The sequence below is a fragment of the Leopardus geoffroyi genome, chromosome D2, assembly GCF_018350155.1.
Source record: "Leopardus geoffroyi isolate Oge1 chromosome D2, O.geoffroyi_Oge1_pat1.0, whole genome shotgun sequence".
In the NCBI taxonomy this organism is placed as follows: domain Eukaryota; kingdom Metazoa; phylum Chordata; class Mammalia; order Carnivora; family Felidae; genus Leopardus; species Leopardus geoffroyi.
Genome location: NC_059334.1, coordinates 34400617 through 34427542, shown reverse-complemented (window position 1 = coordinate 34427542; position 26926 = coordinate 34400617). Strand labels below are relative to the sequence as shown.

General features: G+C 35.9%; 1 protein-coding gene and 1 non-coding gene across 5 annotated transcripts in view; one reads left to right on the top strand and one right to left on the bottom strand.

The window, feature by feature from the left end:
• The window catches only part of CFAP70 (cilia and flagella associated protein 70), a 108871-nt gene that overhangs the window by 11173 nt on the left and 70772 nt on the right, over positions 1–26926 (top strand). For 3 of the 4 annotated variants that reach the window (XM_045439577.1, XM_045439572.1, XM_045439575.1), the window contains exons 4-9: positions 10659–10757; positions 10918–10997; positions 14697–14876; positions 17257–17439; positions 20368–20462; positions 25037–25136. In XM_045439577.1, the coding sequence (XP_045295533.1) occupies positions 10659–10757; positions 10918–10997; positions 14697–14876; positions 17257–17439; positions 20368–20462; positions 25037–25136 (737 nt within the window). The remainder of the gene's footprint in view (positions 1–10658; positions 10758–10917; positions 10998–14696; positions 14877–17256; positions 17440–20367; positions 20463–25036; positions 25137–26926) is intronic. The other variant, XM_045439576.1, reaches the window with a different exon arrangement.
• On the bottom strand, positions 13757–13858 carry LOC123577590. Its single transcript, XR_006701947.1, has one exon. It is a non-coding gene; the product is annotated as a U6 spliceosomal RNA (small nuclear RNA).

The window sequence follows — 26926 nt, the reverse complement described above, 5'->3', positions numbered from 1 at the left end:
TGGTGAAAGATGGAATGCTGTACCCCTAAGGTTGAGAACAAATGAATGAGGTGTTCTCTCACCACTCTTATAAACATAGAGCTGGAAGTTCTAGAAAGTGCAATAAAGTAAGAAAAGGAAATAAAAGGCATATAGATCTGAACAGAAGAAATAAATCTGCCCCTATTTGCAGATGACACGATTGTAGAAAATATCAAGGAATATGCAAAAGTTATAGAAAGAAAAAGTGAGATCATAGGATGAAAGGTAATCGACAAAATCAATTATACTTCTATATACTAGTGATAGATACACGGACATTGATATTAAAAATACAATACATCATTTACAAGTGATTTTTTAAATGAAATAGTGTATATTTAACAAAACTTTTTTTATCACTTATGTGCTGAAAACTATACACTGTTGAATGAAAGTTTTAAAAGTCTTTGTACATGGAGAGATATTCTGTATTCATGGACTGGGAGATTCAACATAGTTAAGATATCATTTCTCCCCAGATTGATACAAAGATTGAATGTAATTCTTATCAAAATCCTAGAAAGATTTTTTTTGTAGATATGGACAAGATTATTCTATTTTTTAAAGATAATTTATTTATTTATCTTGGGGCAAAGAAAGAGAGAGAGAGAGAGAGAGAGAGAGAGAGAAGCCCAAGCAGCCTCTTCACTGACAGTGCAGGGCTCAAACTCACAAACTGTGAGATCATGACCTGAGCCAAAGCCAAGAATTAGACACTTAACCAACTGAGCCACCCAGGTGCCCCAAGACTATTCTAAAATGTATATAGAAATGCAAATGAACTAGAAAAGCTAAAACAATTTTGGAAAGGAATAAAATGGGAAGAATCAATATGGTTAATTTCAAGATTTATTATATAGCTACATTAGTTAAAATTGTGTGGTGTTGGTGGAAGGATAGACATATAGATCAATGGAATGGAATAGAGAACCCAGAAATAGACCCATCCAAATGTGCCTAATGATTTTTTATAAGATTTTGTTTTTAAGTAATCTTTACATCCAATAAGAACTTTACATTCTTAATATCCAATGTGGGGCTCATACAACCCTGAGATCAAGAGTTTCACGCTCCACAGACAAAACCAGTCAGGCACCACTGCCTAATGATTTTTTATAAAAGTAAAAAATAAATTTATTGTGGGAGAGGTAGCCTTTTCAACAAATGATGTTAGAGCAATTGAATATCTGCAGGCAAAAAAAGAGAACTTTATACATATCTTATACAAATATTTCGTCATATCTTATACATAATAATCTCATAACTTATACAAAAATTAACTCAAAATGGATCACAGATTTAAATGTAAAATGTGAAACTACAAAACATTAAGGAAAAAATGAGAAAATCTTCAGGAATCTAAAGTTGGGTAAAGAGCTTTGAACACAAAAAGCGTAAGCCATAAAAGAAAATAAACTGACGAATTGGACTTAATCAAAATTAAAAACTCTTGCTCTATGAAAAACCCTGTTAAGAGGATGAAAAGACCAGCTACATAGTGAGAGAAAATATTTGCAAATCACAATCTGACAAAGCAATAGTATCTAAAATATATAAAAAACTTTCAAAACTTAACCGTAAAAAAATACTTCAAACAATACAGTTAGAAAATAGGCAAAAGACGTGAAGAGACATTTTACCAAAGAAAATACACAGATGGCATATAAAGATATGGAAAAGTGTTCAACATCATTGGCCTTTAGAGAAGTGCAAATCAAAACCACAATGAGATATCACCACACACCTATCATTACCCACATATCAGAATGGCTAAATTAAAAATAGTGAAAACACCAAATTCCAACAAGGTTGCAAAAAACCTGGATCATTGATACATTCCTTCTGGAAATGTCAAATGTTAGAACTTCTGGTGGGAATGTCAGATGTCAGTCTAGAAAGCAGTGTGGCAATCTCTTTAAAAATAAAACATGCAAAGCACCATGTGATCCAGAAATTGCACTCCTGGGCCTTTATCCCAGAAAAATGAAGACTATATTCACTCAAAAACCACTATATAGTTTATACAGCTTTATAGACAAAAACTGGAAACAACCCAGATATCCTTCCATGGGTTAAATAAATGTACAGCCAAACCATGAAATACTACAAACAAACTACTGGTACACAAAACAATCTCAGTGGTTCTCCAGAGAACTGTGCTGAATGATGAGGCCAATCTTAAAAGGTATATACTGCATAATTACATTTATAGAAGACTTTTGAAATGACAAAGCATAGAAATGGAGAACAGATTAGTGGTTGTCTGGTGTTAAGAAGGAGGATGGTGGAGGTGACTCTAAAAGGGTAACATGGGTTAAAAGAATAACCATGATCCTTCTGGTGATGAAATGATCTGTATCTTGATGGTATCAATGTCAATTTCCTGGTTGTGATATTTTACTGTAATTATGCAAGATGTTACCACTGGGAAAAATGAGTACAAGATAGCTTTCTTTATTATTTTGCACAATTACATGTGAATCTGAAATTATCTCAGAATAAAAAGTTTAATTTGATATATTCTATTCTTAAAGGGGAATAAGCATCTTTGGTAGTAAGAAGAGTCATGAAACTCAACACCACTGGATAAAGCATTACTGTCTGCTCAAGAGTGAAAGAAAGGACACCAATTAATGAGTCCTCTGCACAGAGCCCACAAATTAGACTGAAACTGTGAAGGTAGTTGTGAAAACAGAAAAAAAAAATTCTTTCTGGAGACCATGAGTACCCTTTGCAGTATAGTGTCTGTCATCTTCCCCTCAGATTCTTCTTGAGATTACTTCATGCAGAGAACCTCTTCTATCCAATTCATCTAGAGTTAAGCTGTATAAAAGAAAGTTTCCTCTTGCTAGTGGGAGTTTGTTAACAGTGTATAAGTCTCCTAAGAAGATGAAAGAGGGCTTTGACCATTTCATTTTTGAAGCTTTGAGTGTATTAAAAAATGCACACATGCCCAAAAGGTTAAAAAATTGTTTAATTATGGTATGTGTTAAGGTCTATCTTTAATAAAATGGTTCTCTTAATGAACATAAAAAAGATTAAAGTAAATGAATTAAATACTTAAGAAGCTACTTAAATAACAGAGAACCCCAAAGAATATAAAGAGACAGAATTAAGAACAAAAATTAATAAATTGAAAAATAAGCATTAGAAAAGAGCTACAAAAAAAAAAATCTGCCTGCTTATTTAAAAGACTAACAAACTAGACAAACTTCTGGCATGAGTGAGCCAAAACAAAACAAACCCAAGAATACAGTGTTAGGAAGAAAATGGGGCTTTACTACAGATAGAGTATATTTTTGAAAATTATACAAAGAATACTTTTGAAGATTCTGGGAAGACAGGAGAGTAAGAAGCACCAGGAATCTGTCTCCTCCTCAGGACAACACTTGCACTGCCACATTTTATCTGATATAACTGCTTTGAAACTCTGGCGTCTATGGAAGGCTTGCAACTTCCGGGAGAAGATTTGGATTGCAAATTAAGATTAAGTTTGGTTAATTTCAGATCTTAACATAGTAGCAGCTACTCATCCCCCATCCCTCTAGGCTTGTGTCAGGGAGTCATGTATGTGTTCCTCTAGTAGCTTGCTGGAGCCAGGGTGAGCTAAAAGGACCATGTCCTTCAAATATAGTGGATCTGTGCTCTGTTTGCCGATTGTTGCTTCTGATCACAAAGGTGCAGATAAAGAGCCTCCTCTCTCCGTTACACTGTTGTAAGGCCCTTCCTCTCTGGTTGAAGAAACTACCGAAGATTTAAAGAGCAGTATCCTTTTCCCCTCTTTCCTAGGGCACTTAAAAACAACTGTAAATAAGGGGAAAAGTTGAATGTGACCATGCATGTCCAGGGAAAGGCTCAGAAAAGACCTGAAAAGACCTTAATTTTACACCTCAGCCTGACCTTCAGCACAGAGACAGCCCACAACAATGACAAAAATAAACAAAAACAATAACAAAAAAAAAAAAACCAGTATACCCTGGGAAGGGGGAGAATCTAATTTCCAGAGTTATCCCATTATTAGATTCAGATATCCATGTTCAACAACAACAACAACAACAAAATAAGGTGTATAAAGAAACATGAAAGTATAGGGGCGCCTGGGTGGCGCAGTCGGTTGAGCGTCCGACTTCGGCCAGGTCACGATCTCGCGGTCTGTGAGTTCGAGCCCCGCGTCGGGCTCTGGGCTGATGGCTCGGAGCCTGGAGCCTGTTTCCGATTCTGGGTCTCCCTCTCTCTGCCCCTCCCCTGTTCATGCTCTGTCTCTCTCTGTCCCAAAAATAAATAAACGTTGAAAAAAAAAAAAAAAAAAAAGAAACATGAAAGTATAGCCCATTTAAATGAAAAAAAAAATCACAAGAAACAACAGGGTTGGTGAGGATGTGTAGAAGAAACTCGCATGCACTGTTAGTGGGAATACATATTGGTGCAGCCACTGTGGAAAACAGTATGGAGATTCCTCAAAAAATTAAAAATAAAATTAGTATACGATCCAGTAATTCCACTATTGGGCATTTACCCAAAGAATATGAAAACACTAATTCGAAAAGGTATATGCACCCCTATGTTTATTGCAGCATTATTTATAATAGCCAAAATATGGAAGTAACCCCAGTGTCCATTGATAGATGAACGGATAAAGAAGATGTGATAAATATATACAATGGAATATTACTCAGCCATAAAAAAGAATGAAATTTTGCCATTTGCAACAACATAGATGGATCTAGAGGATATAATGCTAAGTGAAATAAGTCAGAGAAATACAAGTACTATATGACCTCACTCATGTGGAATTTAAGAAACAAAACAAAGAAACAAAAAAAGAGACAGACCAAAAAACAGACTTTTAACCCAAACAAACTAGTGGTTACCAGAGGGAGGTGGGTGGGGTGATGGGTGAAATAGGTGAAGGGGATAAAGAGTACACTTATCATGATGAGCACTGAGTAATATATAGAATTTTTGTACCACTATATTGGTGTTTTGTTTTGTTTTGTTAAATATTTGTTCATTTGGGGTGGGGAGAGTGAGACAGAGAGAGAGGGCGAGAGAGAATCCCAAGCAGGCTCTGTGTTCACAGCAGGGCTCAATCTCATGACCCTGAAATCATGACCGGAGCCGAAATCAGGAGGCAGATGCTTAATTGACTGAGCCACCTAGGTGCCCCTGTACCACTATATTGTACATCTGACACTAATATAACACTGTACATTAATTGTACTGGAATTAAAAGTAAGTAAATAAATTTAAAAATCAAGGAACATCTCAAATCAACAATATAACTATACAACTTAAGGAACTAGAAAAAGAAGAACAAAATTCCAAAACTCACAGAAGAAAGAAAATAATAAAAACAAAAGGAGAGGTAAGCAAAATACAAAATAAGAAAACAATGAAAATCAGTGAAACCAAAAGTCATTTTTAAAAAAAATCAATGAAATTCACAAACTTTTAGCTAGATGGACTAAGAAAAAAGAGAGAAGATGCATATAACTAAAGTTAGAAATTAAAATGGGGCTATTACTACCAATTATAACAAATAAGAAATATAAGAGGGTACTATGAAAAATTGTTCACCAACAAATTAGACAATCTAGATGAAATGAAAAAATTCACAGGGATGCAAAACTACCAGAGTAAATCACAAAGAGAGAAAATCTCAATAGAACTATAACTAATGAGGAGAGAGTAAATCAGTGATAAAAAAAAAAAAAAAAATCTCTCAACAAAGGAAAATTCTGGGCCTGATGGCTTCACTGGTGAATTCTACCAAATACTTTAAGAACTAATACCAATACTACTGAAACTTCCCAAAAAAATTGAAGAGGAGGGAACATGTCCTAACTCATTCAGTGAGGCCAGCATAATCCTGACACTAAAGCCAGACAAGGTTGCTATAAGAAAACTACAAACCAATGTCTCTTATGAATATTGATGCACAAATGCTCAACAAAATACTAGCAAACCAAATTGTGCAGCATATTAAAAGGATTATACACTATGACCAAGTTGTACTTTTTCTTGAAATGCAAGATGGCTCAACATACAACTCTGTCAATATAATAAATCAAATCAACAGAATGAAGAAAAAACCCACATAATCATCTCACTTGATACAGAAAAAGCATTTGACAAAATTCACGAACTTTCATGAAATAAACACTTAGCAAAGTAGAAATAGAGCGAAACTACCTCAAAATGATAAAAGCCATATATAAAAATTTCTCAGTGAACATTATACTTAATGGTGAAAGACTGAAAGCATTTCCTCTAAGATCAAGTACAAAGCAAAGATTCCTGCTTTCACCACTTCTTTTCAAAATAATAATAAAAGTTCTAGCTAGAGCAATTAGGCAAGAAAAAAGAAATAAAAGGCATCCTAATTGGAAAGGAACAAGTAAAATGATCTCTGTTGCAGATTATATGATCATATATGTAGAAAACAAAGATCACACACACACACACACACATACACACATAATTGTTGGAATAAATGACTTTGGTAAAGCACCAGGATACAAATTCAGCATACAAATAGCAGTTGCATTTCTATATACTAACAATGAGCAACATGAAAAGTGAGTTATAAATGAATTCCATCAAAAGGAATAAAATATCTAAGAATTAACTTAACCAAGAAGTGAGGTGCCTGGGTGGCTCAGTCGGTTGAGCGACCGACTTCAGCTCAGGTTATGATCTCATGGTTTGTGAGTTCGAGCCCTGCGTCAGGATCTGTGCTGACAGCTCAGAGCCTGGAGCCTGCTTCTGATTCTGTGTCTCCCTCTCTCTCTGCCCCTTCCCCGCTCATGCTCTGTCTCTCTCTGTCTCAGAAATACATAAACATTAAAAAATTTTTTTTTGGAAAGAAAAAAGAAAAAAAAAACTTAACCAAGAAGTTGAAAGACTTGTATAATGAAAACTACAAAACATTGCTGAAAGAAATTAAAGATGACACAAATGAATTGAAACACATCCCATATTCATAAATTGGAAAAGTTAATATTGTTAAAATGCCAATACTACCCAAAGTGATCTCCAGATTCAATTCTATCACTATCAAAATACCAATTTTTGTTTTTGCAGAAATAGAAAAACCCATCCTAGAATTCATATGTAATCCAAGACACCCCAAATAGCCAAACAATCTTGAAAAAGAGCAAAGTTTGAGGTCTCTTATTCACTGTTTTCAAAACTTACTACGAAACTAGAGTAATCAAAAAAGTATGTTGGCAGAAAGAGAGACATATAGAACAATGGAATAGAATAGAGAGCCCAGAAATAAACCCTCACACATATGGTCAAATGATTTTTGACAAGACCATTTAATAAGGAAAAGGCAGTCTTTTCAACAACAGGTGCTAGGAAACTAGATATCCACATACAAAAGAAAGAAGTTGGACCTAACACTATATGTAAAATTAATTCAGGATGGATAAAGAACCTAAATGCAAGACTTGAAACAATACAACGCTTCGAAGAATATAAAGGACAAAGCTTCATGATGTTAGATTTGGTAATGATTTATTGGATAGGATACTAAAGGCACAGGTAACAAAAGAAAAAAAGGGAAAGACAGAAAGACAGAAAGACAGGTGGAAGAAAGAAAGAAAGAAAGAAAGAAAGAAAGAAAGAGAGAGAAAGAAAGAAAGAAAGAACAAAAGAAAAGAAGGAAGGAACGAAGAAATTGGACTTTATGAAAATTTAAATATCTTGTGCCTTAAAAGACACTACCTACAGAGTAAAAAGGCAGCCCACAGAATGGGAGAAAAATATTTACAAATCATGTATCTGATAAGAAATTAATATTCAGAATATAACAACAAAAACCAACCTGATTCAAAAATGGACAAAGGCCTTGAATAGAACTTTCTCCAAAGATCTACAAATGGGTAATGACCACATGAAAAATATGCAACATCACTAATCATTATAGAAATGCAAACCAAAACTACAATGAGATATCACCTCTTACATATTAGGATGGTTTCTATAAAAAAACAAACAAACAGAAAACAAGTGTTGACAAGGATGTGGACAAATTGGAATCTGTATTTGGTGGGAATGTAAAATAGAACAGTCACTGTGGAAACTGCTAGTTCCTCAAAAAATTAAAAATATAATTATCATATGATCCAGCAATTTTACCTCTGAGAATATATCCAAAAGATTTGAAAGCAGGGTCTCAAAGAAATATTTGTACACTGATGTTCATAGCAGCATTATTCACAAAAGGTAAAATGTGTAAGGAATCTACATGCCTATTGACAGAATGGATAAGCAAAATGTGACATGTAAACAATTGAATATTATTCAGCCTTAAAAAGGAAAGAAAGTCTGACATATGCTACAACATGGATGAAATTTGAGGACATTTTGCTAACTGAAAGAAGCCAGTCACAAAAAGACCAATGCTGTATGAGGTACCTAGAGTAATCAAATACATAGGGATAGGAAGGATCCTCTGTCCAGTAGGAGGGGGAGAATGGGAATAATTAATAGATATAGAGTTCCAATTTTAGAAGATGAGAAGAGTTATGGAGATGGAGAGTGGTGATGGTTGCACAAAAGTGTAAATGTGTTTGGGGCACTTGGGGGGTTCAGTCAGTTGAGCGTCCAGTTCTTGATTTCAGCTCAGGTTATGCTCTTGTGGTTTGTGGATCGATCCCCAAGTGGGACTCTGTGCTGACAGCATGGAGCCTGCTTAGGATTCTCTCTCTCTCTCTCTCTCTCTCTCTCTCTCTCTCTCTGCCACTTCTCTGTGCACGTGCACACACCCTCTCTCTCTCAAGATATATAAACACTGAAAACAAATAGTAATAGAGGTACCTGGGTGGCTCAGTCAGTTGAGCACTCGACTTCAGCTCAGGTCATGATCTCACATTTTGTGAGTTCGAGCCCCACATCGGTCTGTCTGCTGTCAGAGTGGAGTTCGCTTGGGATCCTCTGTCCCCCAAGCTCTCTGCCCCTCCCCTGCTAATGTTCTCTCTCTCAAAAATAAATAAACATTAATAAACACATTAAGATTATAAATAACAATAATCAAGTGTGAGTGTGTATAATGCCATTGACTGTACACCTATGGGTAGATGGTAAATTTTATGTAATGTGTTGTTACCACAATAAAATACAGACATTAAAAAAAGAATATTTGGCCATTTGAAATATTTTCATCTTTTGAAAACAAAGATCACAGAGTTTGATAACATACTATATAGGCATGTATGTTATCAAATTGTATTATCTTTGCCAAAAATTGCCAAAAATACTGAAGATGAACCTAAGTCTACAGGAAACAAGAACTGAGAAACAAATTAAAAGGAATTTAATTTCGAATTTAATTTTGGAAAAGGGGAAATTTAATTTGGAATTTAATTTTGGAAAAGGGGAGACAAATCCAGAAAATGAGACATTCTATAAAACAATTGGCCTGATGTCTTCAACAAATCAGTGTCATAGAAAAAAGTATGTGGGAGGAAAACTGTTCTAAATGAAAAGAAATATAAGAAGCATGAGAACCAAATGCAACATGTGGTCTTTGATTGGATCCTAGTTTGAACAAAACAGCTACAAAATAAATTTTGGAATAATTGAGAAATATTAAATGTAGACTGGACGTTACATGAATTAAGGAATTACATTTAATTTATTATACACTTGCTAGATTGATAAAGTTATTGTGATTATGTAGGAAAATGCCATGTTTTGAATTTGTATACTTTAGGGGTAAAATATCATGATGTTTGTAATTTACTTGAAAGTATTTCAGCAAACAAGAATAGATGAAACAAATATGACAATATTTAACTATTGTTAAATCTAGGTGATGACTATATAGTATTCATTCAGTATACTAATCTCCCTAACTTTTTATGTATTTCAAATTTTTCATAGCAAATATTAAGCACATACACAGAGTAATGCTGCAGTGAAAAACCTGGTACATACCTTGGGGCTCTATCAATCACTCTAAGGTCTGCTAAGCCGTATGCTAGACAAAAGATCTAGAACAGTATTGTTCAAATTGCAGATTGCGACTGTGTAGTCATTCCTAAAATCAATTGAAGGGGATTGTGACCAGTATTTTTTTTAAGTTTATTTATTTTGAGAGAGAGAGAGGCAGAGCACGTGAGCAGGGGAGGGGCAGAGAGAGAGGGAGAATCCCAAGCAGGCTCCACACTGTCAGCATGGAGCCCGATGCGGGCCTCGCACACACAAACTGTGAGGTCATGGCCTGAGCTGAAACCAAGAGTTGGACCCTTAAATGACATAGCCACTCAGGCGCCCCATGACCAGTAATTTCTTACACATGAAATAGAATAGAAAATATCTAAGGGTTTTCAGTTATTAAGGATGAATATTACATGGAACTTTGTTTTGATCGTATGTATCAGTTACTTTTATATGTGTGTACCGATTATGATGTAAAGTCCATTTTTTACTATAACTTGTATGCAAAAAGTTTAATAGGTCGCTCGGGTGGTTCAATATTTTCCACCAGAAGTCACTAATAATGGTGCCTTCTCAAGTTTCAAGTTAATTTCTCTTAAATTTCTTTGACAATGCTTTGTTAGCTGCACCAGCGTTATCTGATGGATGACCCAGACGTGTTTTCATTTTCTTTGTTTTGATTTTTCTAGTAACTATGACTGAAGTTTTACCAAAGGAAAAGAAACAGAAAGATGAGAAGACCCTAATTCTTGGTCAAGCTGTGGTGGACCTTCTTCCTTTACTGGAAGGTCAGATGTGTGATTTGCTCAATAGCAGATATAGCAAAGCTCATAAAATTTAGCTCCAGTGAAGTCCCTCAGTGAATTTGAGGGACTTAATAAAAAGATGATCACATTTATCTCTGCCTAACCTTTCCTTCTATGACTTGACTTTGCCTTCTTCTTGCAGGAGAAAGTTCATTTGAAACAATAATCCCCTTGCACCCTGTGCCAGGCTCGCCTTTAGAATCTCTTCGATCAGGTGCTAAGGTAATCAGAGTTTTAAATCTCAACTTTCAGCTAGCCGTTTAGTCTACCAAGTCTATTTGCTATAAAGGTTCAATTTATTTGAGTCCAGTTCATCAGGTGTCTTCTTTTCACAGGCACACATAGCGTTAAGTTCTGGGAAACAAAGATAAATAAGGCAGAGTCCTACTTTAGGGGTCCATAATCTACACACCATGGATTATAATCAGTGTGATTAGATGGTGGAATGGGGCATGTGGGCACAGAATAGTTATTGGTTATTTTGCCCAGGGGTACATGTAAGGAAGGCTTAACCATGGAAATGCCTCTTGAGCTATGGCCTGATGGATTAAATTGAATAATATATGAATGCACCTAAAACACTTTCTGGCATAGTGAGCCTGAATTGGTAGTCTGTGCCACTGGTGTCTTCTGGGCTTTGTTTTCCATTCTTCCTGGGGATTGGTAGCTTCTTGGGGCATTACTTTTGCCACTCTGGTGCAAGTGCGCTCACTTTCAGCAGATACCCAGGTGCCTTCTGTTTTGCACAAGTAAAAGAGAGAGGAAGGCTCAAATGACCCAACTATTTCAAATGCAGTTCCCTAATTAACCATTACTGTAGGTCCTCCCTGCTTCTTGTTGATTCTGACCTTGGAGCTGCCATAATCCACTCCTGCATCTCCTGTGGTTCTTTCCCTCTTATTTAGGCTGTGGTTGGTTTCTTCTCAGTTTTTGTTTGTTTGTTTTTGGTTTTGTTTAATATCTGATTTAATTTGCTCTCTGTCTTTCTAAGATTACTAAAACTATGTAGTCTAGTGATGGCATTTCTTATTTTCCAAGGATATTATAGCATTATCCTTTTATTGGCTCTAAAGATATAATTTAGTATTTTTCTGTCATTTCATGTGTTTTGTGCTAGAAAGAGGTATATATTTGAGCTCAGTCTGCCTTTCTTGGTTCCATGTCCCTGCCTATGTACTGTTGATTTTCCTTACATATCTTTAGAAGAAAAGTTAGTCAAATGGGTTATTAGTCCTTAGGATATTTGCTCATAGTATTCCTGTGTTCACTTGTTTTACACACTCAGTGAAAAAATATGACAATTTCTATTTGTTTGAGAATTCTCATTTTATTTTATTTATTAAGTTTTATTTATTTAAGTAATCTGTATACTGAACTTGGGGTTCAAACTCATGACCCTGAGATCAAGAGTTGCATACTCTTCTGACTGAGCCAGCCAGGCGCCCCCAGAATTCGCACTAATTTTATATTTAAGCATTACACTGATTATTCTCAAGACTCAAAGAGTAAAATGATATAAACCTGTTCTTGGAAAAGAAGTTCCAATTCATCTTCAAGTATTCCTTGTCTTGATTGATTGAGTGATACAAATTAGAAACCTTAGGGACATTTTACTTATCCTTCCAGAGACATATTGATTGATCAGAGATATGACATTCTTCAATGCCTCTCTTTCTTAAAATCTGCTTTCCTTTGGGGTGCCTAGGTGGCTCAGCTGGTTAAGTGGCTGACTCTTGCTTTAGGTCATGATCTTGCCGTTCGTGAAATCAAGCCCCTTGTTGGGCTCTGCACTGACAGTATGGAGCCTGCTTGGGATTCTCTCTTTCCCTCTCCCTCTCCCTCTCCCTCTCCCTCTCCCTCTCCCTCCTTGTCTCTCTCTCTCTCTCTCTCTCTCTCTCTCTCATGGACATGTGCTCTCTTTCTCTCAAAAGGTAAATAAATAAACTTAAAAAAAATTCCCTTGGACCCTAAATACAACCAATCCCCAAATCTGCCTTTTAGCAAATCTAGCCTTTTATATCTTCTAAGTCCTCTGGACTCTCCTTAGCTTTATCCCCACTCTTGATTGCCTTATAATCTCTCATTGGAACATTACAAGTAGCCTTGTAACTACCCTTGCCTCCCCCAGTTTCGCCTTCCCGTGGGTGGAAGGGTGTTTGCAGGGTGGCTTACAAGGGAATATGGTCACATCTCATCCCCTGCTCAGTACTATGTAGTTCATGGATTCCCCCACTGCTTACATGTTAAGGTCTAGATTCCCTAGCAGTCATGCAACAGCTTTTATAATAGGAGTCTGACACTTTTTCAGTCACATCTCTCAGACTTCCCTCATTACGTTTTATATTATAAAATCCTGAACTACTTACATCTGAACTGAATATACCATGCTATTTCAATCCTCTTTTACATAAACTCTTCTTTTTGTTCAGAGTTATTTTCTTTCCTTTTCCTGCTTATCTAAATTGCAAACTCTTACTAATTTTGTAAGTCACTTCAGACGTCACCATTTCTCACTTCTCCCCACCCCAATAATTAACTATTCACTTCCTCCTTGGTGCTCCTTGACTAGGGACTAGGGCATTTTATACAGGTCTCTTTTATAGCATTTACCATAAATCATGGAATTATAATATGAATCCCATAATAAAAAGAGCCACATCTCCTTTATCTTTATATTCCTTTTTTTTTTAAGTTTATTTACTTATTTGAGAGAGAGAGAGCATGCACGTGTGTGTGCGAGGAGGGGCAGAGAGAGAGGGAAAGGAAGAATCCCAAGCAGGCTCCATGTTGTCAGCACAGAACCCACGTGGGGTTTGATCCCACGAACCATGAGATCATGACTTGAGCCGAAATCTAGACTTGGACGCTGAATGACTGAGCCGCACAGGTGCCCCTATCTTTATATTCCTAATGCTGTGGTAAAGTGCCTGGCATATAATTAGCAACCAATACACATTTTATTTTATTTTACTTTATTTTATTTTTATATGGAATGCTTCACGAATTTGCATGTCATCCTTGTGGAGGGGACATGCTAATCTCTGTATTGTTCTAGCCAATACACATTTTAAAGCTACTTTTTATGGTATCCTGTGTGAAAATGTCAGATATATACATATGTATCTATATCTGTATCTATATCTATCTATCTATATGGGTATATACATATATATTTGAAAACACTGTTTTCTTGTTAAAAAGCACGTTGCCAAATCAGAATTTATATTGGAGATATAACTTGGAAATTTCTCATTAGTGGAATACAAAATTCTTTAACAATAATATCAATTATTCTTATTAATGTTGATTCCTAAGAAATAAAATTAAAAAAATGAACAAATTATCTTTCTCCTCTCTAGTTGAAAAAGTCATGACAGCCCTATTTGGATATATCACTAACATCAAATCCTTGGCAGCTCTTCTGAAAAATTCATTTTTGAGCTCGTTCATGGGACCAAGAAATACTTTCTCATCTGTGAAAAATAGAAATATAGTAAAGAATATGATTTTCAAATACTTAGTAAAAAACCTAAAATTTTAAAAAAGTACTACATTTAAGTTACAAAAATAGTCACAGAATATAAACTAGCAAAAAAAAGCAGCTCAATCTCACTCATGTGAAACTACTATTAACATTTCATTAAAGAACCTTCTGATTCCTCTTCTATGTGTATTTGTATGCATGTGTGACCTGAGTATGGTAGAGGGGAAAGGCCTCTAGCTTAGGAATAAGATTCTCATCTCGGCTATAGTTCTAACTTATGGGACCTAGAGAAAGTTATTTGAGGCCTCTATATGGAAATAATTAAACTTGACCTTCTTACCTTGAATAGTGATATGAGATTCAAATGAGATAATGAAAAAAAGGGTGGGGAGGCCTCTTGCATCTGCAAAATGCTGCATAATTTTATTCTTTTCCAGCAGTGCAGTCTTGAAGTTAAAGTATTTGTGGCAGAGCCCTTATTGACCACAGCACAGATTTTAGGAGGCAATCTACTGAAGGTCACATTGGAGGCTGCCTACTCTGTGCCTGAATCTTTCATTCCAGTAGGGCCTCTGCAGAACTACATGGTTGGTCTGCAAGTTCCATCAGTTGGAGAGGTAAAGCCCTACAGCCAGATATTTAGATAGATTTAAACACTCATATGGTCATCTCTTCCTTACCTGCTAAGATTTCATTCAAAGCAAGCTCTATTAATTGAGGAAATTTATTTTAGGCTTAAAAAAAGTTTTCTAATGTTTTATATATAGATATCTATAGTTTACATGTTATATGTAATATACATTGCATATAATTTTTATCAATAAATACATATTTATGGTGGAAAATATGTAAAACATTTTAAAATTGATAATTTTAATATATTGCTACACATTACTTTTATGTGTATATTTTGTGGATTTTATACAATGTACTTAATTATATAAAACTTTCTCTTAATTTCAGGTTATTTTCTTAGTCCAAATTTCTATAGAGTAATTATATATGGATATTTTGAGGCTCTTGATAGATATTTCAAAGTTGCTTGCTAAAAGGTATAATTAGTTAATACTCTCAGATGTTCTATTGCAATTTACATTTCAGCATAGAACCCTCCAATTCCTCTTCACTATTCACATTCCCACCAGCAGTGTAAAGGGTTCCAATTTCTCCATATCCTCATCAATATCTAGTACTTTCTGGGGTTTTGTTGTTGTTGTTGTTGTTGTTGTTGTTGTTGTTGTTGTTGTTTTTAATTTTTTTTTTCAACGTTTATTTATTTTGGGGACAGAGAGAGACAGAGCATGAACGGGGGAGGGGCAGAGAGAGAGGGAGACACAGAATCCGAAACAGGCTCCAGGCTCTGAGCCATCAGCCCAGAGCCCGACGCAGGGCTCGAACTCCCGGACCGCAAGATCGTGACCTGGCTGAAGTCGGACGCTTAACCAACTGCGCCGCCCAGGCGCCCCTGTTGTTTGTTTTTTTGATAATACTTATCCTTACAGATATGAAGTGGCATTTCCTTGTGTTTTAGATTTGCATTTCCCTAAGGACTGATGATGTTGAGCATCTTTTCCCCTCCTTACATTGCCATTTGTATATCTTTTTGGGGGGAAATGTTTATTCAAGTGTTTTGCCCATTTTTGAATCTGGTTGTTTTTTGTTGTTGAGTTTTAAAAGTACTTTATATATTCTACCTATTGATCCCTTATCAGGTATGTGACTTGTAAATATTTTCTCCCATTCTTTACTTTGTTGTTAGTATATTTTGCTGCACAAAATTCCTAATTTTGATGAAGTCCAATTTATCTATTTTTTTTCTTTTATTGTCTCTGCCTTTGGTGCCATAACCAAGAAATCATTGCTTAATCCAATGTCAAGAGGTTTTCCCCCCTGTGTTTTCTTCTAAACGTTTTATAGTTTTAGCTCTTAGATTTAGGCCTTTGAACCATTTTGAGTTAATTTTTGTATGTGGTTTAAGGTAAGGATATAACTTGATATTTTTGCATGTGGATAATTCGTTTTCTCAGCACCATTTATTGAAAAGACTGTCCTTTCTCCATTGAATGGTCATGGTATGCTTAATTTTGAAGTTTTTGCCAGCATTCTCATTTCTGTGGAGGAGCAAATTTTCAGAGGTCCTTACTCTGCCATTCCAGAAATGCCTTTCTGTCACAAAAGTTCTTCCCAAAGAACTAGAATTGTTGAGTTACAGGGTATGACAATTTTAAATTTACTGGAGACTGCAATATTGCTTTTCACAATTATACCAATTTATACTTCCATCAACTATGTATAAGAATACCATACCCTTTACAATATTGCCAGTGCTTGATATTTTCAGACTGATTTTGCCAATCTGTGTTTTAAAATGATATCTCATAGTTTTAATGTGCATCTCAATTATTATTAAGGTTATCTAGCATGTTTTTATATAAACATTGGATTTTCTAATTTCCCTTTCTACAAATTGCCTATTTACATCTTTGTTAATTTTCTTTTACAAGTATATATTAGATAAATTATAGATAGGAAAGTGCCTATATTGTTAACCCTTGTCAGATTTGTTTGTTTTTAAAAAGGTAATTTTTAAAAAGGTATATCAAAACTCTCATATAAATATAAAATGACAAAAGGGTTTTAAACCAGTTCAAAGGAGAATTGGGGAAAAAAACACCCATATATAAGCAATCAGGAATGTTGAGATGAATTTCCTAATAATTCTAAACTCATCATCAGCCACAGGTCAATAATTGATTATATCTCCACTGGACAAAATATGTTTGCATATCTATGGACAAGAAGAACTTGCATTGTTACTATTTTTTTTTATAAATTAAAGAATTATAAAACAGCACAAATACAGAATCAGATAATCACAAAAGGAAGGGTCTGTTAGATAATACCCAACATTACACTGAAAATATACTTCAATAAACTTTTTTGTTCACTTTGAACTCTTTTACAAAACTTCCTGATGTATGATAATTTATTCTGTAGAAAGACTATCCCATTTTGTTCAAGAATGGAACTCTGAAGATTGGAGGGGAAAGAGAACCTGTTCCCCGGCCTAAAAAATGGCCAATTGCCAACATTCTGGCTCCAGGAGCTAATGACATTCCTAATGCTTTCATTATTGGTGGGCCCTATGAGGAAGAAGAAGGAGAACTCAATCACCCTGAGGTGAGAGAATTATGTACTTTTTTTGAGACAAACTAAGTGCATAGACAGATGGTAAGACATTTTTTGAATCACTCTAATTTATATAAATCTGTTACTTGTTAAAATAAAACAATTGTCTAATTCTGATGAAAATGTCTCCTAACTTCTTAAGTTCAACAAACAAAATAGTTTATTAAATTCAAACTTACTCTTTATTTTATTTTGAATTTATGAACTTTTGAGTAGGCAATAATATGATCATAGTCATGCATATAAAAGCAAATATATATACTCAAAGGAAGAAAGAAAGACTCACAAACAAAAATATTTAGAAGAGCAAAGTTTCCTTGCAAAGAATGCAAAAAGGAATAGATTTCAGAAAGACTGACTCAGACATCAGCATAGTAAAAGTCAGGGATAAAATTGTTTTTCTTTAGGAAGTCCAGATTTATAGAAAGTATTCAAAATATTGTTATTTTCAGAACTAGAACCTGTCAGGAAGACACTGCTATTTTTATTTTCTCTGAGGGTGTAAATTAATTAACTTATTTATTTATTTATTTATTTATTCATATTTTTCTTAAGGGTTTATTTTTAACTGAGTATATAGAGTGCTTAATCATATTAAAAGCAGGGAAAATGTCAGTTTTGATTTATATACACACATATATGTACATACAGTACATACATGTATTCTTTCCTTATTGGTGGCATACTCATACTGTTTTGCAATTTGCTTTTTAGTAGATCTTGGTGATTTCCACATCACTACTTAAAGAGCATTCTCATTCTTTTTCTTTTATCTTTTTCTTTTTTCCTTTTTTTTTTTTTTTTTTTTTTTTTTTTTTGAGAGAGAGCTAGAGTGCAAGTGGGTAAAGGTCAGAGGAAGAGAGGGAGAATCTTATGCAGGCTCCATGCCCAGCTCAGAGCCCAATGTGGGGTTCCATCTCACCACCATGAGATCATGACCTGAGCTGAAATTAAGAGTTGGCCGCTTAACTGACTGAATGACCCAGGCGGCCCATCATTCTTTTTCTTTCTTTATTTGTACTTGCTGTATAACATGACATTATATAGACACACTTAAATTCACTTAACCAGTCTGCTATTGGTGATCATTTAGGTTGTTGAAATTATTCTTTTCTTTTTATTCCTCCCTCTTTTCCTCCTTCCATCCTTCTCTTTCCCTCCTTCTTTCTTTCTCTTTTTATTTTCTTTCTTTGTTTCCCTGTTTCTTTCTATTTTACTGCAACTTATACTTGTCAACAGCATAGAAAATGCTGCAAACATACTGGCAAATGTTTCTTGAATGAGCTAATAATAATTAGTGGAAAAATTCAATAAAATTATTTGTAAAATGAGGATGGTTGAATTATTTTAAGTATCTGACTAAATATTTTAAATAGTTGAAATAAATCTGGCAATATTTGAAAAACATTGTGCAGTATCTTCTCTCATCATTGTGATTAGTGGATATTCATACTGTTTCTTGATTTATACTTTCATTTAGATCAGATACTTTATTTTACGTATTTAGATCTTATATTTTAATTTATTTTTAAATTTTGTTTGTTTCAAGTTTTTATTTAAATTCCAGTTAACATATAGTGTAATATTGGTTTCAGGAGTAGAATTTAGTGATTCATCACTTACATATAACACCTAGTGCTCATCACCAGTGCCCTCCTTGCTACCCATCACCCATTTAACCCTTCCCTCACCTACCTCCCCTCCAGCAACCCTTAGCTTGTTTCTATAGTTAATAGTTTCTTATGGTTTTCCTCCCTCTTTCTTTTTTTCCTTCCTTCCCCTATGTTCTTCTGTTTTGTTTCTTAAATTCCACGTATAAGTGAAATCATATGGTATTTGTCTTTCTCTGACTGACTTATTTCACTTAGCAAAATACAGTTTATCTCCATCAAATGGCAAATTTCATTTGTTTTGCTGGCTGAGTAATAACCCATTATATATATATATATATATATATATATATATATATATATATATATATATATTTACTTTAGATCATTAGCTCTCAAGCCTGGTTGCTCGCTTGAATCATCTGGAAAGCTTTTAAGACAATAGCAATGGGGCACCTGGATGTCTCAGTCTGTTTTACGTCCAACTTGGTGTCAGGTCATGATACTGTGGTTTGTGAGTCCGAGCCCCACGTCGGGCTCTGTGCTGACAGCTCAGAGCCTGGAGCCTGCTTCAGATTCCATGCCTTCCTCCCTCTCTGCCCCTCCCGCACTCGCACTCTGTCTCTCAAAAAGAAATAAACATTTAAAAAAACAAATTAAAAAAAAAACAATAGCAATGGCCAAGCCCTAACTGAGATCAATTACATAAGAATTTACTTTCAAAATATTACACTGGGGCTCCTGGGTGGCTCAGTTGGTTAAGCGACCGATATTGGCTCAGGTCATGACCTCATGTCTGGTGGGTTTGAGCCCCTTGTGGGCTCTGTGCTGACAGCTTAGAGCCTGGAACCTGCTTCAGATTCTGTGCCTCTGTCTCTCTCTGCCCCTCCCCCACTTGTACTCTGTCTCTCTCTCTCTCTCAAAAATAAATAAATATTAAAAAAAATGTATTACCACTGCCCAGGTGTTGATTTTTTTAAAAGCTCCCAGATAATTCTAATATGCATTCAAGGTTGAGAATCAGTGATTGAGATTATATGAGTGAATTTTTGGTACTTAGTACTAAATTAATGTGAAGGTAATATAAATTATCTTACATACTTTAGTAATAGTAAAGTACCCTAAAATTTAAGATGTGGTAGTAGTTACAGTAGTAGTTGTAGTTATACTAGTAATAGTAATAGTAATAGTAATAGTAATAGTAATAGTAATAGTGTTGTGATCAAATCCCTTAAAAGAATGACTTACAGATTTAGCAGGATGAAACCATGGCACACTGAGAGAACAAAAGTCTCTTATTATTTTACAGGACAGGGAATTTAGGAACCAAGCAGAGTGCATAAAGAAAAGGATTACTTGGGACCTGGAAAGTCGCTGCTACCTTGATCCTCCTGCAGTAGTCAGGTAGGAAGAGGAAGGGGATTATGTCTAAGCAACAACTAGAGGTGGGAAGAAATGTTACTTTTGTTAATTTTATCTATATTTGAGTTAGGGTGATCTGAGAATCCCTTCCACCAAATCTGCTAATAACAGAGGCTTTTAGTGATCGTGGTTCACTCATGGTGGGTTCTGATTCCTTTTTCATATAAAACAAGTCCAGAGCTGATATGTATGGTGGCTCCACAGTGTAGTTCCATCAGGCATACAGGTTCCATCTTTATTTTTGCTCTACCTTCTTTAACATGTGCTTTCCATCCACAAGGTAGTTTCATGGTCCAAAATGGCTATTGGAGCTCTATCCTGCATATTCACATTCCTCACAGAAAGCTGGAAAGGGCGAGTGTTTAGGGATAAAAAAGGATACATGCTGGGTATCTTAGACCCTCTTATAGAGCCTTCCTAGAAACTTACAATTTCAGTTTTATATCTCAATGGCCATCTCTAGATGCAAAAGAGGCTAGGAATTATGTTTTTGTTATACACATTGTCATTCAGACTAAATCAGGGGTTAGAGGGGTGCCTGCGTAGCTCAGTTGGTTGAGCATCTGTCTTGGGATCAGGTCATGATCTTGTGGTTCATGGGTTCAAGCCCCATGTTGAGCTCTGTGCTGACAGCTCAGAGACTGGAGCCTGCTTTGGATTCTGTGTCTCCCTCTCTCTCTGCCCCTCCCCTACTCATGCTCTGTCTCTGTTTCTGTCTCTCAAAAGTAAATAAACATTAAAAAAAAATCTAAATCAGGAGTTAGATACTTAAGAAGAACAGGACACTTGACATTGTGTGGGTAACTACCAGTCTCTGTCACAGTTATCTGGCGGTTAGGGAGAGATGATAAATAAAGGGACTATCAAAATATGTATAATTAGAATGAGCAACTCTGGTTTTCTTTTTCAATTCATAGGCTGTTTTTTTTTTTTATTTAAAAAAAATTTTTTTTTCAACGTTTATTTATTTTTTGGGGGACAGAGAGAGACAGAGCATGAATGGGGGAGGGGCAGAGAGAGAGGGAGACACAGAATCCGAAACAGGCTCCAGGCTCTGAGCCATCAGCCCAGAGCCCGATGCGGGGCTCGAACTCACGGAACGCGAGATCGTGACCTGGCTGAAGTCGGACGCTTAACTGACTGCGCCACCCAGGCGCCCCTCAATTCATAGGCTGTTTTTTTTTTTTTTTTTTTTTAATTTTTTTTTCAACGTTTATTTATTTTTGGGACAGAGAGAGACAGAGCATGAACGGGGGAGGGGCAGAGAGAGAGGGAGACACAGAATCGGAAACAGGCTCCAGGCTCTGAGCCATCAGCCCAGAGCCTGACGCGGGGCTCGAACTCACCGACCGCGAGATCGTGACCTGGCTGAAGTCGGATGCTCAACCGACTGCGCCACCCAGGCGCCCCTCATAGGCTGTTTTTAAGAAGAGTGTGAGAATTACAGAAAAATTGAGCAGACATTTCCCAGAATTCCTATATACCTCTGCTTCTCCACTTGACTGTGGTGTATAGTATAAATATACATTGTTGGGGTGCCTGGGTGGCTCAGTCGGTTAAGTGTCTGACTTCAGCTCAGGTCATGATATTATGGTTCATGCTTTGAGCCCTGCATTGGGCTCTCTGTTGTCAGTGCAGAGCCTGCTTTGGATCCTCTGTCTCCTTCTCTCTGCCCCTACCTTGCTCTCTCTTGCTCTCTCTCTCAAAAATAAATAAACATTAAAAATATAAATGTACATTGTTGGGTTTGACTTGCTTATATTCTGTTAAGGATGCATTGTTGCTCTTATTACTTTGAGTAGTTATCTATTTGTCAATTAAAAATAAGAAAAATTTGAAAATTTATTTTACCTTAATTTTGTCCTCTGATTCTCTTCTTTTCTTAATGTAGATCCAAGTTTCTGACCCATATCATTTTCTTTTTCTCTGAAAACTTTTAGCATTTCTTGCAAGGCAGGCCTACTGGCCACAAATTCTCTCCATTTTTGTTGAGAAAGTCTTTATTTCTCCTTCCTTTTTTTTATGATTTTTTTTTTTTTAGTTTATTTATTTTGAGAGTGTGAGAGAGAGGGCACAAGCTGGGGAGGGGCATAGAAAGAGGGAGAGAGAATCCCAAGCAGGCTCTGCACCATCAGCACAGAGCCCAACACAGGACTTGATCTCACAAACCGTGAAATCATGACCTTAGCAGAGATCAAAAGCAGACGCTTAACCAGTTGAGCCACTCAGGCACCCTCTCCTTCACTTCTGAAGGATAATTCTCTGGATACAGAAATCCAAGTTGGTGGTGTGTTTTTTTCCAGAAACTTTGAATATTTCACTCCATCTCTTATTGCTTGCATGGTTTCTGAAGAGAAATCCAATGTAACTCTTATTCTTGTTCCTCTATAGGTAAGGTGTTTGTGGTTTCTCTCCCCTCTGTCTTCTTTAAAGATTTTCTCTTTTTCTGTGGTTTTCTGCAGTTTGAATATGATATACCTGGACATAGGGTTTTTTGGTTTGTTTTCTGTTTTGTTTTGGTATTTATGATGCTTACTCTTCTCTGAGCTTTCAGTATCTGTGGTTTGGTATCTGTCATTAATTTAGTAAAAATCTCAGTCATTATGATTTCACATATTTCTTTGGTTCTTTTTTCTGTTTTTTCCTCTGGTATTCCTGTTATATCTTCTATAATTGTTCCACAGTTCTTGGATATTCTAATTTTTTTTCATTTTTTTCTCCTTTCCATTTTAGTTTGGGCATTTTTTATTGACATATCTTCAAATTCACTGATGATTTCCTCAGCATTGTTCAATCTACTAAGTCCATCAAATGAATTCTTCATTTTTGTTTCAGTGTTTCTTGTTTCTAGCACTTCTTTTTTATTCTTTCTTGGGTTTCCGTCTCTCTGCTTACATTTCCATCTCCCTATTACATTATTTGCAGTTTGTCTACTTTTCCCATTAGTGCTCTTAACATATTAATTATAGTTATTTTAAATTCCCTACATGATTGGGGCATCTGGGTGGCTCAGGCAGTTGAACGTTGGACTTCAGCTCAGGTCATGATCTCGAGGTTCATGAGTTTGAGTCCTGCATCTGGCTCACTGCTGTCAGTGCAGATCCGCTTCGGATGCTCTGTCCCCCTCTTTCTGTCCCTCCCCCACTCGTGCTCACTCGCTCTCTCGCTCTCTCTTTCAAAAATAAATTTAAAAAACATTAAAATATTCCCTATATAATTATTCGAAATTTTGTGTCATATCTGAGTCTAGTTCTTATGTTGTGTCTCTTCAGTATTTTTTCTTGCCTTTTAGTATTCTTTGTAATTTTTTATTGGAACCTGGACATTATATATTGGGTGATTAGAAATGAGGTAATTAGGGTTTTTAGTGTGAAGTTTTCTGTTAATGTGGCTTGGAGCTGGGCTGTGTTTAATGTTTGCTGTAACTGTACATGCTAGAGGCTTCAGTTTCCTTTTTTGTTCCTCCCCTGTTGTCTTTGAGTTTGCCTAAAAGAGGGTCTGTGTTTTGCAGCCTCTCAAATCCACTGTTCTTATACCAGAACCCTGTTGGTGTGGTGATAAGGTGTTTGGAAGGGGAAGTATTTTAAAATACTGTAATTAAACTTAGTATTTTAGTGGGTTTGACTTCCTGGCCTGTGACAATCAGAAGTGTTTAATAGTATTTTTTACTTCTTATGTGAAACAGGAAGGCTAGACAGAACTAGAATTGTCTAATTGCCCTTCTCCCGCATCAGATAAGACTCTGGTAAAATAGTTTCCCTTAAAGGGTAAGCATTTGTTATGGGTAACACTCCAGGCATATTTCAAAATACTTACTGTTCCCTTCTTCCTACTTAAGAGGATTTTTCTCATATCTTCACCATGAATATCTGAAGTGACTCCTTGTTTTAAAGCCAAAAAAGTGTGGAGTCTATAACTGGCTAATCCAGCCTCCAGCAATTTGTCAAAATTACCATTAAAGTGTTTCCACAACTTATTGACTCCATTGCTTTCTCCGACCTGTACACTGACGTCAGCTGTGATTCTCTGTACTTGCCTCTCCTCCAAATTTTATGGTGGTGATTTGCCCCATGAACTTAATTCTTAGATGGATCTAAGAAAGGTCATTGATTTTTCAGTTTGACCTGCTTCTTATTGTTGTTATGAGGACAGGAGCAACGACTTCTAAGCTCCTTACATGTCAGAGCTGACACTGTAAGTGCTACTCTATTTTCACAGTATAAACATATTTTATATGATTTGCATACTTGTCTGATTATTTCTTTAGAATAAATTACTAGAAGTGAAATTTCTGGGTCAAAGATTATGACCATTTTAAGGCTTTTGATTCACATTTACAGATTGCTCTCAACAATGTATAGTTTGCTTCTGCTAGCAGTACAGTAGAATTATTTTTGGAATTTTATAAATTTAGGAAGCTTAAAACAACCCACCTACCTAATAAAAATGTTTATATATGTTTGCGTATTCCATTACTTTTAAAAAGAGTCTTCCCTTTAAATTATACTAACTTGATTTTTTCATACAATTCTAATGGGCTGATTTTTAATTTGCAGTTTTCAGAAGCGAATTGTTGATTGCCGCTTTTGGCCTGTGGAGATCACAAGAGTTCCTCTGACTACTGTACCCAAAGGGAAAGCTGCAAAATTTGATAAGGTAAATTTGTTCCCTTAATGATAGCTGTAGAAGAAATGCCTGGTCAGACCCAACCTATTATTCTGCTTCTTTATTTTTTAAATTTTTTAAATGGTTATTTATTTTTGAGAGAGAGAAACTGAGCACAGTCAGGGGAGGAGCAGGGAGACGCAGAATCTAAAGCAGGTTCCAGGCTCTGAGCTGTCAGCATAGAGCCCAACATGGGGCTTGAATCCACGAACTGCAGGATGATGACCTGAGCCCAAGTCAGATGTTTAACCAAACTGAGCCACCCAGGTGCTTGTTATTCTGCTTCTAGTTCTGATACAGAAGGAATGTGTGAACTGATGTGGGTGCTCTCTAGGGTGACTAACTTAACCTGATTTGTCAAGTAGTTTCCTGGTTTTAGTGCTGAAAATCGCATGTCCCAGGAAGATCTCCTGTCCCTGGCAAATCAGGATGACTGGTCACCCTAGCTCCCTATTGTCCACTAAAAACTGTTTAGGCTTTATTCCTAGACATCCTATTTCCCTTTAGCTCTTTAAAATGGTTTTACTATAGGTAAAACCACACAAAATAGCCATTTTTATAGGTCAAAGTAGTTAAATATTGGGAATATGGCTCAACCTAATACATCTTCCTGAATTTCTTTTCAACATACCTACTTAAAATGTTTTAGCCTACTAATTAGAGTAATAGGGCTCATTGATGTACATTATTCTGAAAAGATCTAGCTTTGTGAGCCTAGAACATGTTCTCTGTTGTTTTATTTGTGCATGTCTGGTCTTTTCTGTTTGTACATAAACTCCCTTAGGGTAGGAATACTGTCATAGACTACTTTGTATCCTCTATAGTACCTAGCATGATTCATGGTATACAGCAGACAATTAACAAGTACCTAAATTCTTTTGATTTTTATTTTTTTATCTTAAACAAATTTTTTTTTAATGTTTATTTATTATTGAGAGACAGAGAGAGGCAGAGCATGAGCATGGAAGTGGCTGAGAGATGGGGAGACACAGAATCTGAAGCAGGCTCCAGGCTCTGAGCTGTCAGCACAGAGTCCAACGTGGGCTCGGACTCATAAACCTAGAGATCATGACCTGAGCCGAAGTCGGAAGCTTAACCGACAGCCAGCCAGGCGCCCCCTTTTGATTTTTAAAATAGACATTTTTACATAATAAAAATACTACTGCCAGTAACCACTTCTCCCTTTGTAATATAAAATATACATTGCTAACTTTCCTTAGCAACACAATGTTATTATATATATGTAAGACTTTTAAATCTACTTTTTAAAAAAATTTTTCTTTTTTAATGTTTATTTATTTTTGAGAGAGAGACAGAGCCTGAGCCGGGGTGGGGCAGAGAGAGAGGGAGACACAAAATCTGAAGCAGGCTCCTGGCTCTGAGCTGTCAGCACAGAATCCCACATGGGGCTCAAACTCATGAACTGCAAACTGCAAAATCATGACTTGAGCCAAAGTCGGATGCTAAACCAACTGAGCCACCCAGACGCCCCAAATCTAAATTCTACTTATTGTAGTATGGAATCAAAGAAATCAAAGAGATTACTTTTAATTTTGCGGGAATTAAATGTGTTTTCTTTCAGTAAATTTTTTCCCTATGAAAGTTTTCTATGGCAAACCATTAAAAATTATGTTAAGTTATATTTATTAACATGTTATTCATCTTTGTGATGGGGGTTTAGACAAAATTAGCGGGGCACCTGGGTGGCTCAGTTAGTTGAGCGTCTGACTTCGGCTCAGGTCATGATCTCGTAGTTGACAAGTTTGAGCCCCGAATGGGGC